This window comes from Perca fluviatilis, chromosome 13, assembly GCF_010015445.1.
Source record: "Perca fluviatilis chromosome 13, GENO_Pfluv_1.0, whole genome shotgun sequence".
Lineage (NCBI taxonomy): Eukaryota > Metazoa > Chordata > Actinopteri > Perciformes > Percidae > Perca > Perca fluviatilis.
The window spans coordinates 20,520,755-20,534,407 of NC_053124.1; the positions used below are offsets into that span (position 1 = coordinate 20,520,755).

At 40.0% G+C, this 13,653-nt stretch overlaps 1 protein-coding gene and 1 non-coding gene across 2 annotated transcripts in view; both read left to right on the forward strand.

Annotated features, from left to right (window-relative positions):
• The first annotated feature begins 9,870 nt into the window (after positions 1–9,870).
• trnah-gug lies at positions 9,871–9,942 on the forward strand. The gene has a single exon. It is a non-coding gene; the product is annotated as a tRNA-His (tRNA).
• Positions 9,943–10,712: 770 nt separating this feature from the next.
• clptm1l (CLPTM1 like) overlaps positions 10,713–13,653 on the forward strand; it is a 10,401-nt gene continuing 7,460 nt past the window's right edge. Inside the window, exons 1-6 of the mRNA XM_039819318.1 lie at positions 10,713–10,972; positions 11,802–12,027; positions 12,160–12,254; positions 12,466–12,655; positions 13,103–13,293; positions 13,521–13,599. Of these exons, the coding sequence (XP_039675252.1) occupies positions 11,863–12,027; positions 12,160–12,254; positions 12,466–12,655; positions 13,103–13,293; positions 13,521–13,599 (720 nt within the window). The 5' untranslated portion in view covers positions 10,713–10,972; positions 11,802–11,862. The remainder of the gene's footprint in view (positions 10,973–11,801; positions 12,028–12,159; positions 12,255–12,465; positions 12,656–13,102; positions 13,294–13,520; positions 13,600–13,653) is intronic.

Here is a 13,653-nt window from a genome sequence, read left to right on the forward strand (position 1 = left end):
GTTTCCAGTCTTTGTGCTATGCTAAGCTAACCTACTTAGCTAACTAAAAGCTAGAAATCTTCTAGCTGTGGCTTCATATTCAATGGACACTTAAGAGAGTAGTGCCAATCTTATCTAATAACTCTCTGCCAGTAAGCGAGAACATTTTTTTTTCACATTTCTTTTAAGAATTAAAGTTTGTTTACTTCTTTCCCTCACACTTCTCCTTCCTTACCGTCATCTCTCCATCTTCCTTTGTAGCTAAATAAATTACACATATCATTTATATATCATTCATCAAGGGATATACTGTCATATTTGCACAGAATGCAAAAACCAATTTCCTGTTGTGTTCATTTTCTCTGTTTGAGAGGGCACAGATTTCCCCTGTGTTCATTTCCCAACAGAGTCTGTGTGTGTGTGTGTGTGTGTGTGTGTGTGTGTGTGTGTGTGTGTGTGTGTGTGTGTGTGTGTGTGTGTGTGTGTGTGTGTGTGTGTGTGTGTTGTGTTTGCGTGTTGCATGCGGTGATGCGTGCATGTGTGTTTTTACAGATTGTAACTACACTCATGGCTGCCCCAGTGAGAGAACGTCAGATGTCTCTCCATCTCTCCTCCGGTATCTCTCGCTCGGTGCATCTGTCCCTTCAGCCCTCGATCTCGTCTTCTCACAATGATCCACCCGGGTGAGATGTGGAGAAACAAGGTGAGAAGAGTAAAAGAGTAAAAAGACACAGAGGAGAAGCCATGCAGGCTGAGGATGAGAGAGGAGAACAGGGGAAGATGGAGGGGTAAGTGAAGGGGAGAATAGGAGCTAGAGATGAGAGAGAAACAATCGAAGCTTTGCATGCACTCCTAGACATGATGTGGAGGCCAGCGGTCTGTGAAAGTGTTAAAGTCACATCTGAGTGAAAGCTCAGCAGGGCAAAAAAGCAGCAGCATCATAAAATAAACAGAAAGAAAGATAGAAAAAGGGTAAAAGAAGGAGAACGTAAGTTGTTTTGAAATGCTAATTTGTGGACAGTTACAAGTTCACTTTTATTGTGGAAAAGTTATCATCAAATATCTACTGTGTAAAAGTGTGAAAGGTTTGGGCACAACCTGGTTTTGTTCCTTCTTCTTTTTTCTGACAGTGAATTTGCAGCATTGATGTTTTGCTCCCACCTACTGTTGCATGTCTTCAGTCTACATGTTTGAATGTCTATTGAATGTTGAAAGTCAATTGGCCTACTTATATTGATATGTCGACATTTTCTTACGGAGGAGAAGAGCATTTGCTCTCGTCTCTTGTGGACATTTATAGCATTAACTTTTTATAAAACAAAGTCGGCTGGCCAGTGCACGAGACGTTTACTGGTGTGAAGGAGGACAGATACAGACAGAAAAAGAGAAAATCAAGAAAAAAGCTGGCAAGAGATGGTAGAATCGAACATGCAGGCATTAGTCTTGCGGTGAACACAAGCATGGGTAAGAAGATGCACAAAATGTCCAAGATCATGGCTTTTTTAAAGGTGTTCAATTATATATCCCTTTGGACAAAACTAGTGTTAACAAGGATGTCCTCCGGGTTCCCACTCTCAAACGTAAAGACAAGCAGGAGACCAAGAAGTATGAGGGGACGTACCAGCTCAGATTCTAAATTCACTTAGTTTCATAAGAGTGAGGAAAAAACTTTGAGGGTATTTGAATAATTGTTACATTATTTTGGTTAATTTGAAGGTAACCATGAAATTGAAAGAAAAAAAACACATCATTCTGCAGCTCCTCAGTATTTTAAACATTTGTCTTATCCTGAAAGTGCACGTGGACCAAATAGAGGGGGGAAGGAGAGCATAAGAAAGAGAGTTGACTGGTGCTTTGAAGAGTTCCTGCTGTTGTGCCTGGAGGTGACTTTGCTCTGTGTGTGTGTGTGTGTGTGTGTGTGTGTGTGTGTGTGTGTGTGTGTGTGTGTGTGTGTGTGTGTGTGTGTGTGTGTGTGTGTGTGTGTGCGTGTATGCGTGTGGGGGGTTTGGTGTCAGATCACTACTGGGATAGATAGCTGACAAGTCAAATGAGGCTATGTCCATCCTCTGCTCTCCTCTCCTTTTCTACTTGCTTTTTCTCTCTTTCTTTCTTTCTTTCTTTCTCTCTCTCTCTCTTTCCCTCAGTTAGCTCTCTCAGCTGTGTGACAGATAATTGACATATTATCAGCCAATGACCTTGTGTCTAAGGCAATTCACCACCAATTAAAAATTGGGCCATTTCCTTGTCAACCCTACATAATGGAAATTTATACGGTCCACAATCTAAATGAGCAAGCCACACATACTCACACATATGCATGCAAACATGCAAACACACACCTGCACACTCACACACAAAAGGTAATTTCACTATACATTAAGCCAGGCATGTCAAATAAAAAAAGAGCGAATGGCTTGTAAGAACCAATGACGTACACAGAGAGGTCAGCGAGTGTGTCTGTGTGTGTGTGTGTGTGTGTGTGTGTGTGTGTGTGTGTGTGTGTGTGTGTGTGTGTGTGTGTGTGTGTGTGTGTGTGTGTGGTTAACCTTGAAGGACAGTAGAAGGGTATCCAACTAACTTCTTAACTCGCTCAATCACAAAGAGAAGAGAGCGAGTGTGGCTGCAGACCGACAGAGAGAATGAGAAAGATGGAGCGAGACAGACGGCGAGTGACAGAGAGAGAGAAATAGTGACAGAGACGAAGGATGACACAGAGAGACAGATTGAAAGAGGTTAAAGATTCAGATAGACGGTGAGAGAGTGGGGCAAAGAGGAATGGAGGGAGAAATTAAAAAGAAGAGTGTGGGAGACTGTGGGAGACTGAAGGAAAGAAAGGAGGAAGGCAGTCCACAAGGAAGGAAGGAAGGAAGGAAGGAAGAAAGGGTTATTGTACAGGGGATTTTAAACAAAAATCAAAGGCAAACAGGTAGGAAGAAGGGAAGTAGAGAAAGAAAGGATGAAACAAAGAACAAACAATTGGAGTGGAGGACGAAGGAAAGGAGAGTAGGATAGAAACAACACTGGAAGGAAAAGAAAGAAGGAATGAAGGCCAGAACCATGAACCATTGCTCTGTGGAATCATGGTTAAAAAAGACATTTATGGACAGAATGCCGCCTACCTACAGAGGCCGCGGGTTACTGTCACCACTGAAGAAGAAGGTGTGATTGATAAAAGAAGCTTTAGTAATGAGTTTCAGTCATGGCAGTAGTGCGGACCACTGGTTCCTGTGTGTGTATGCAGCACTGCTGGGCCACAAAAGATGCATGAAGAAATAAAAGTTTTTATGGGGAAATGTGGTTGGGAAACTGTCTTTGTGTGTGATCTATGAGCTCACACACAATATATTCCATATTCTGCCAACCTGTTGCCATTGTACTGAATCCTCAGCTGAAGACAAATTAGCATTTAAATGAGGCAAGTTATTTTCCTTTTAACGCCCGCTCTAAATTACCAACGCAATAGCTTTGATTGAGATGAGGGGAGGGAGACTGGTGGCTTTTTTAGTGTTATTGACCCAGAAAAGGTTGAGTGAACACGCTCGCTCTTTTCAGCGACACCCCACCCTGCATTTAACTCACAAAGTTACACTCACTCACAGCTGAGAGCTTCTGCTTAGTAGCCTACAACCAGAACCTCCATTGTTTGGCACCGGACAGCTTGACTAATGCAAGCTGTGTTGCCTAAAGGACCCCTCCAATGATTCCCAGCCTTATCTCTACAGTGTACATCTCACAGAGAGATTCTTTAATGCACCTGCACACTGCACGGACTCTCTGTATCTTGTAGGAAGGCTCTGTTCACATCCTAAAATATTTCACTGGATGATGCAGTCCTGGGCTAATAACCTGCAAGACATGACAAAAGACAAAATGACTTGAAAAGACAGATAAAGCCAGAAATGTTACATATTCCACTATTGACCTTTTGTCTATATAATAACTTCACACATAATTCATTTGACTGTGTTTTTTTTACATTGTTCATTATTGCTCCTCTTATACAAAAATTTCCAACATGCATCTAGATGCCGTAATTTTTGGTGGAGCAACTTGCTCTGTGCAATACAGTGAGGGTGTCTCTGTCATCTCAGCAGAACACAGGTAGAATGTACCAATTAGTGAATGACTATGATTAACACACCTACAGTATATTATGTTGGTGGTAAGTCTAATGCAGGCAGCAAAACAACCAGTACAATCTTTTGAAGCTTACATGGGTTACTGCACCCATGATACAGTTCGACTAGAGCCTGCTCATACTAGAGGGAAGAAGTTATCCACCTATGTACAGGCTCCACCACCTCAGATTTAATCAAAGTGCAGCAGCAGGCAGGCACATACAGTATATAGGGTCTTTATAGTTCAGTGCCACATACATGACCCAACTTATAACCTAACTACCTATAACTAAAAACTACAATGCTGATTCTCACTTGTGTCTTTTTTCAAATCTGTAGCACCTTTAAAGCTTTAGTGCGTAGCTTTTTGATACCTTCCTCCATAGCGCTGCGGAGGAGGGTCTGGCTAGTCCCCACAGCATGGGAGAAAAACATAGGTAATGGAAATCCGGTCGAAAATAAGGACATACGGTGGATTTTACGGCGCTAACGGGGCAATCCTGGAAGTGGAAGGTTGTGTCCTCCTTGGCTACTAGCAACTGCGTGGAGGAGGGGTGGGGGCTGTGCGCGATCGCAGAAGACTGTATCATGTGGATTATTACTTCGAATTCCTCATGGGGGTGACAGAAACTACGCACTATAGCTTTAACTTGACTGTTATTTAATTTCTTGGTGATTTCTGCGATTGCTTCCTTGCTGCTGAGCTCAGGTCACTCCCCCAGATAATTTCATTAAGTCCTCCCCAAAACAGAATGACAATGCATAATATACTGTATATCATATCCAAATAGTTTTTTGTTTTAACATTTAATGTTACATGTTGCAGCTTTAATTCTAATCATGTTCTTTACTTTTAAGTACAATGACACCTGCCTCCTCACATGTTTGTAGACATATTTTGAATCTGGATGCAATAACTAAATATTATTCAGTATTTGACTGCAATGGTTTGGTTCAGAAAAAGAGAAAGGAAAGGTGATATGAAAAGGCAATTTATTCAAATAAAGGGAGCAGGTCAGAGGGGCTCTCCCGACAGGAGAGCAAAAGGTTTCGGGTTAATACTCCAAGACTGGCAATTGAAAAGGTGTGGACAGGGACACATTCTTTCTATCTGGGAGGTCATTTGGAAATAGAGTGCTGAGTAGCCTTCTCTCTGCCCCTGACTAGAAGGCTGTCTTTTTTCTCGCTCTCGATTTCTCTCCTCTGCGCCCCTGACTGAGAAACTCCATAAAGAGTGATGGATGTTGATGGAGACACACGGAGAGGTGATTATGGATCATCGCAGAGTATCGAGGAAGGACGGAGACAGACAGACAGACAGACAGACAGACAGATGAAATGGAGAAAGAGAGAGACGATTGCAGCTTTAGAATGACATAGTTGAAGCCATCTGCTTTTGAGTAGATGGAGCTGTTGCGCCACTGAGTGGTGAAATGTGTAACTACTGCCACCAAGGTTATAAAATATATGAAATAGTTAAGACTAAATCTCAAACAAAAAAATGTGTTGTAGCTATGATTTTTACATGAAAAACATTGCTACATTGCTAGTTGCTGCTTGTTGTTATGGGGCTAATTCTAAAAAACGATATACTATAACATATAATAACTATATACTATTAGGCTGTTTAATCTGTAACAAATGGGTTTCAATGGGTAAACTGATTACATTTTGTATCTAAAATCTTTATCTGAAACTACAGCTGTAAAACAAAAGTAGTAGATTCAAAAGTGCAATATTTCCCACTTAAAAATGTGAAGTAGCAGAAAATGGAAATACTCATTGAAGAATATCTATTAGCATAAAAGCAAAAAGTGACATTAACAGACGACTTTTTATGAATAAAAGTAAGAGGAGAAAGGATTTAAAAGAAACTGACTCTGCCGGCGTAACATTTCTAGACTGGGTGTTTCAGAGGTGGGAGGCACTGAGAGCAAAACGTCCGGTCACCTTTCGTCTCAAACTGGGACTGAGGGACTTTTAAGAAAACCTGCCCGAGGATCTCCGCCTGCTCGCTGGCTGACAGGGGACCAAAAACTCAGTAATTTAGCTAATATATGAGACTCAGGTTTCCTGAGGGAAGAGAACAAGTAGGCTACATCACTGGTATGGGATAGGCTGAAACCTTTTAATCACATCTGACAAGCGAATGGACGTGGAATACATTATGGGAAAGTTCTGCCCTTCTCTTGGTCATATATCTAAAATGATGCCATTTTTTCTTTGCATTTCTCTTTTCTGGACTGTTCTTGGCATGCTGCTCCGCCCAAAGGCTCAGACACACTCGCTGAGTGTTTCATTAATTTGGAAGGTTTGGTAATGCAGATCCCTCTTATTCATGCACTCTTTTTGGTTTGGGTTTAAATCATAACAATAATGGATTTTTAAATGAAATTTAAAACTCAGTTTTACTTACTCAAAATATTAGACTGCATGATAAACAAGAACATCTAATCACATTTTTTTAAGAATTAGTGATTTTTAAAGACTCCAAAAAGTACAAGTAAACAAACATACAACTTTGTGACAGTTATTGAAAGTAAATGTAATTCGTTACTTCCACCCCTGATTATTATACATGATTTTATTAGATTCTTACTGATGCATTAATGTGTAAATTAACTGCTTTACAGTTATCTAGTTTAATCCAGTGGTTACAGGGTTAGGCCTCCTCACAGAGTCACAAGATCAATCTGAGAGGTCATGAGATAATGAGTGGGGTGGGAAAGAAGAAAGGACAAAGTTCTACTACACAAATGTCAAATCTTATTCTTTTCTTTTTTTTTACTTTTGACTGAATCTTCACTTTCATTTAAAATATTGGATATTGTTTTACCTTTTTTCAGGCCTCTGGTGGGAAAGGAGTTATCAAGGGCAGGTTGACCTGGCTGGGTCTGAAATGACAAGACAGTGAGTGATATGGAAAACCTGGCAGAAAGAGTGAATGACTGAATGTGAGTTAAGGAGGAATTGTGAAACTGCGTACAACTCAAGACATCTAAAATGTGACAAGGGGCCTAAAGTAGACTATTGAATCTTACATGTAATATTAAAGTAACAAAACAAGTAATAAGTATATCTGTCTAATAAATGTGTTGTATGAAAAGTACAATATTTCTCTCAGAAATGTAGTAGAGTAGAATTATAAAGTAAATACTCAAAGTGCAAGAGTACCTCAAAATTAAACTTAAGTGCAGCCCTTAAGTAAATGTACTACAAGACAGACAAATAAAGCAGAACAAACAAGAAAAAAGAAAGGAAAAAAGACTGATATTTCTTCTTCTTCCTTGCAATTTCATCCTCGCCTTTAGTTTTTGTAGTATGTCCTGCTGCTGTCATAGTACAGTCCTTTTTATTGGTTTTGATGACACCCAAAAGGGTCGTAGGCCATCTGACAGACAGGAAGCAAGAGCTGAGGGGTCCCCTGTGTTCACGGAGTAGAGTACTGGACAGAGCACACATCTCTCTCAGTGATACAGCAAAGACAGGTGAGTCACGCTTGATACAAGAAGTCTAATAATATCCACCCATAGATTTATGAAGTGATGTTCAGTTGGGAAATTTGCCCACAGAGCACTTTCAAGATGATGGTGCTGCTGAATGTATATTCCACATATAATATCCTGATGGCAGAGTCATTGGGGTTACAGGAGTTCTTGGACAAATTATAAGAACATGTTAACACAGCGGACACTTTAACCCGTAGGCCAACTGCAGGTGGTCAAGGAGTAAGACTGTAATACATGTGAGATAAGAAAAACACTGAGAGATACAAGGACTCCATGAAGATTGAGGTCAGTGCCACTGGCCTGAACTAACAGAGGCTGGTGAGCTTGACGTTCTGCAGCACAGGCGTGATTAAATTAGGTTGGGATGTCTTTTAGGGACAGGGTCTGGTTAAATGTCACTGATTAAATGTCACCGTAACCGTTGTAGATTTGGGCTGTTTCATAGTATTAAGAATCTTTTTATAGGTAGTAGCATCGGCATAAAAAAATTCAATTGTGCACTTTTATATCTGTTACATGCCCTAAGGTTATGTGGGATAAATTGGTATTTGCTGTTAAATCATTCTACCCTCAGGCATCTACAACCCTCCATGAGCTTGTATTGACAAGGCTATTATCTTCACCGTTTATTCTTATATGTGGAAGATATCATTCACAAAGAATAGTACTTTTATAACCTGTGCTTTTAATAAGTGTTCCCTACAATGTCATGAGCGAGATCAGTTATTTCTGCATGATAATAAGCCCACAGTCCTATTAATTAACAGGCCATGGCTCAGTTTATGTGGTTGATTGGGCCGGTTGGGTTGGATTGTTGTTAGCTGGGAAATACCCAGGTGGACAACAACAGTGTGGGAAGCTGAAAAACCAAAGCTGGATGAGCTTTGCTTGCATTAGAAATGAATGGTATAATAATTGAAACTGAAATACTGCGAATGAATCATTATCAGTGATGACAACCAACAAACTGATTTACATACAATGCCTACACATGGTTAGTGGAGAGTAGGCTTTAAATATATATGATATATATGGAGAGAAACATTTTATCTTTTTTCCACAACAGGCATTTAAAACCATAGCCAGCACTCTCTAAAATATGTTATCTTATTCAAGTTCATGTTATCTAATATGATTATTTCTGAATTAATAAAACTATTTTCTGAACTGAAGTTCAATTGGCCAGTGGACAAAAAATGTTAAGTTAAAAAATACTGTAAAGTTATTAGCCTATTAATTTACTAAATACAATGTTGGTAAGCATTGTTCAAACACAAATTGATCCAAAGGTAACTGAGGGGAATAACCATGTTTTTGTCCTTAACCTTATTTTGCTTGCTAGTAATAAGTTATTGTTATTGCTGCCTATCTGGACCAGGATATTCTTGAAATATATATATATTTTTAAGCTTTTCTGGGTTAAAAAACGTTAAATACATACAATGGCCTGGTTTTGGTGAAAATGAGTACCATAGGGAGTTATTGGAGATATTTTTGCTTGTCAGTGTTGCACAGTCGGTTGTTTACTCACACAAAGGCAATCAGACTTGTTGGCCAGCCGTGATCGTATAGTGGTTAGTACTCTGCGTTGTGGCCGCAGCAACCCCGGTTCGAATCTGGGTTACGGCAGTTAATTTTGACACATGGAGAAAGAGAGACGGGAAGATGTTGACCTTTGACCTGTCACCAACTTGACCCTGGCTTCAATGTCTGTCTACAACCCAGTTTCCTTGACAAAGAAAAAGAGAGAGCCACAAGAACAAAAGGTATAATGAATTAGACCATTGTGGGAGAAACAAATATCTACTGTTTATGAGTCCTGTAGTTTAATGCATTTCTTATTTATAAACAATATACCAGACTGAGTGGAATCTATGTTTTCTTAGAACTTAGAGATATTTGGTAAACCTTTCAGCAAATGTAGAAATATTTTTGCCTGGCCTGAACTCACAGAGGCTAGTGACCTTCTTAAGCACATCAGTGACTACAGTAGGTCAGGATGGCCCAACAGTGTCTGCTTAAATGTCACTGATTAAATGTCACCGTGACTGTTGTAGGTTGGGCTGCTCATAGTATTAAGAATATTTCACAGGTAGAGCAAATGCATAGAAAATCACTTTTGGACATTTATGTATATACCCTAGCTGCGCTGACCCAGCCACTATGCCCTATAGGGTCAGGTGGGAGAGGCTGTTTGTTAAATAATTTTAGCACGAGGCAAGTAGAAGGTTCATGAGATAGGTCCGTGCTAAACTGGGTGGCTAGCCGTGATCGTATAGTGGTTAGTACTCTGCGTTGTGGCCGCAGCAACCCCGGTTCGAATCCGGGTCACGGCAGTCAATTTTAAAAAGGACGTGCACACACAAACAGCTGGAATTAAATGATCGGCTGCTTCCAGGATACATGCCAAAACACCTTACCAGTATAGATATCACCCTAAAATCCATCCGTGTTTAAATAATTAGCCAAAAGTCATTCATTTATCACGACTTACATGCATTTGGTGTATCATGGTAACAACAGAAATCCTGTCACATATTAAATATGGGCACATTTTTTTGTTTATAATTTGGATAGACTCAAAGTAGGCTATAGGCTACTTCCTAAATTCAATCCTGTTAGATTAGAACGATGGGCGGGACCTCAGGAATTTGGCTTTATGGGTGTGAAAATTCGGACTGTATAGCCGCTATACTGTCCGGTGAACTTGTTTCTTTGTTTTTGTTTTCATAATAAATTGGTTTCCAGCTTAATCGAATGATCGGTTTGAGTGTCAAAACAGTCCTTTTTTTCCCCAGAATTCTAACGTGTAGCCTACTGACAATTAATAAAATAGATGTTAGTTGCTTCTTCTTCATTTTTAGGAAATTCTCATTTGTATGGTGGTATGTTTTTGTTTTATTTTTTAATTGAATTGATTATTTTTTAAGTGATACAAAAACATAATGAAGAACACAAAATGAAAAACCATACACTGTATCAAAGAACTTCTAATATACCGTAGACCGGCTTTGACTGTATATAAAACAGGTAAAAAAAAACAAAAAACAAAACAAAACTACAGTCGTGGAGTCTCGCGTTACTTCCCAAAATCCCGTACAAGAAATCAACCAGGAAGCGAATGGCGGAAATTTAGATCCACCTCACCACTCACGCTTTCAGCTCGCAGTTTTTAGGGCAGATCCGTTTTTGTCCTGAATGGAGAGGCCAGCCGAGTAGACAGCAGATGTCTTCAGCTAAAAACGGTGGACGATTTTGAAGAAACGATGTCGTCGCGTCTAACTACACGGCAGGATCGGTAAAGTGTATGGACGGATAGCCTGCTGAGAGAGTCCTGTCACTGACAGCCTGCCAGATTAAACACCGGTAGGTTTAACGTTGACGTTTGAATTTTAACACTGACGCTCTGTTAAAATGAGTTGAAGACAGCAGATTTCAATAAACACCAGAAAACACATCATTTGATCGGGACTAGCAAAACCCTAGAGAAGCAACCATATGGACTTGACAGCTCTCGGAGTTTAAGTAAATTTAAGGTTTTAAGATTGCCTCTAGCCTACCTTATCAATCAAATGGTGGTAAATTACTACCACCAGAAAATATCTGGTGGCTATTGACTGTAACCGCAGGCAAATAGATAAATATGTGACAACTCTGCTAGTAACTCGTCAAAGTATTCACAATAAGTCAGATAATGTCAGGCCTATAATCTTGTCACCCACCATCTATTGGTATGTCTAGATGTCAGGCTGTCTGTAACGTGTATTATAACTGGATGAGCAAGGTCTGGCAAATTGATCTTGAGCAGCAGTATCCTGTTGTTGCTTTGACACTAATAAAAAAGGTGTTGTTTCATGCATGAAAACATATTGTCAAACTTCTTTCCGAGAAACACATCATTTCAGCTTTCGGGAAGGCCATTTCCTGTTTCAACATGGCAATGCCCCCATGCTAAAAGCCAGGTGCATAAAGAAATATTCTTTGTTTGGAGTGGAAAAACTTGACTGGCCTGCACAAAGTCCTGGCCTCAGTACCATCCAATACATTTTGGATGAATCTTGTAGTATAGTCTGTTAAAGTAGCATAGAGATGGTGTTGGAATGAAATCTTTAACAGTCACATAACAGTCAGCATGGAGCTTTGGAAAAACGCCATACTACACACTAACCTTCTATCTATGACTTCTCATTTGCAGACACATGGCCATCCTCAGCTAGCCGAGGAAGACGACGTGACAAGACGACCAAACTAGCATCATGTTCCTGAAAACATCTTTCACCACTGTGATTGTGGGGGTGTTTGTGGTGTACGTGCTCCACACCTGCTGGGTGATGTACGGGATAGTGTACACTAAACCTTGCGACAGCCCCACAGGTGACAACTGTATCACACCCTTCTTGGCAGGTGACCCAAAACTACAGGTCAGTAATGTGGAGGGATAGATGGTAGCACTGCTCATTTTTAATTTTGCGTATGTTGCCAGTAGTATACTGTATAAATGTAAAAGTATCTGTAATTTATTTGTGTGTGTGTGTGTGTGTCTGTGTGCTCAGTTGAGTATCTACACTGCACTGCAGCCCAATGCAGAGGGAGGACATACTTTGATCTACAAAGAGGAAAAATTTGATGTCAACAGCAAGTTTGAGAGGTTGGTGGGGCTCTTACTTTTTAGTAACTTTTTAAATTTTACATTGAATAGAAAAAAAAAGTTGTAATAAGCCTAAGAAATGAGTTGTCTCTGTCCTCAGATCTGATTAGTTAAGTCAGATACATGCATAAACACACTATATTCTGATATACAGTATATCTGTGTAAAAATACCCTCCTTCCTTTCATCCTCTTCCCTCTCTTTCCTCCAGGATAGTAAATGTCTCCCTCCCTAAGAAGACCCGCAACAATGGAACTTTATATGCGCTAATATTTGTCCATCAAGCTGGCGTCACTCCGTGGCAGGATCCACAACAGGTCCACTTGGTGGCTCAGCTTACCACATACATGGTCCCTAAACTGCCTGAAATCTCTTTGATATCTGGCGAGGATCAAACACAGGTACTCATTGTTTTATATTTTCTGAGTAAAGGGTGTGCCAGGGCATGGGGAGGTGCTTAAGGTACCTACTTCACTGTATTATATTAACTCCAAAAAGAAAGCACTTTTAAAAAAATACTGGCTTTTACGTTTGCATATTCTGATTGATTGTAGTCATTATTTGGCTGTTATATTCATTCTTGTATTGCGAGCACTGTGAGAATTTTTTTTTTGATGTATAAATAGTTTATATGAATAGTTATTTTTAGTTGTAGCCTGTGTTTTATTTTGCAAGATTATTGTTAATATTTTTAGCTTATCTTGGCCACTTGCATTTTCTAATACCTAATTGGCTCAACTGCAGAACATGTAGAATTTATATCTTATCAATATAGATACAGAAGAGTTAAGTTACTAATCGGGCGTTTGATTTGAGTGTAAAATAGCTTCGTCTACGTGATCCCACAGGGTCAGAAAGAAGAAGCCCAGCAGAAGAGACGTGACGGTAACCCTACGGCAGGGGGTGGAGCTGGTCCCACGTCCAAGGCCGACCACCCAGTTTCTCACTGGCGCACTCGCCTGACACTCAACATTGTCGGCGACCACTTCCTGTTTGACAGAGAATACCTGCCTAGTGATGTCCACAGATACCTCAGAGTGTAAGACAGTGAATACCGAAACACATGCACACATACAACACTCTATGAGAATTAAAAAGGGTATGGTGTTAAAACTACTGTACATGTTAAACACAATGCATACTGGTACATTTAGGCATATATATGTCAGACAGTTTCTTTTAAGCATACCTTTATGCTAATGGCTGGCACAGACCTAAATTAGGATCCGGAGGCATCAGGGGATGTTTTGTTTTTCTGTATTTCAGATTCCAAAATGGTAAGAAGATGGTTTATCTACCTCTGCTGTTTGTTGATGAGCTCAGCAACCGGGTCAAGGACCTTGTGGTAAGCTTTTACATTTAAATAAATATTATATAATACACTGTAATTGATATTCAG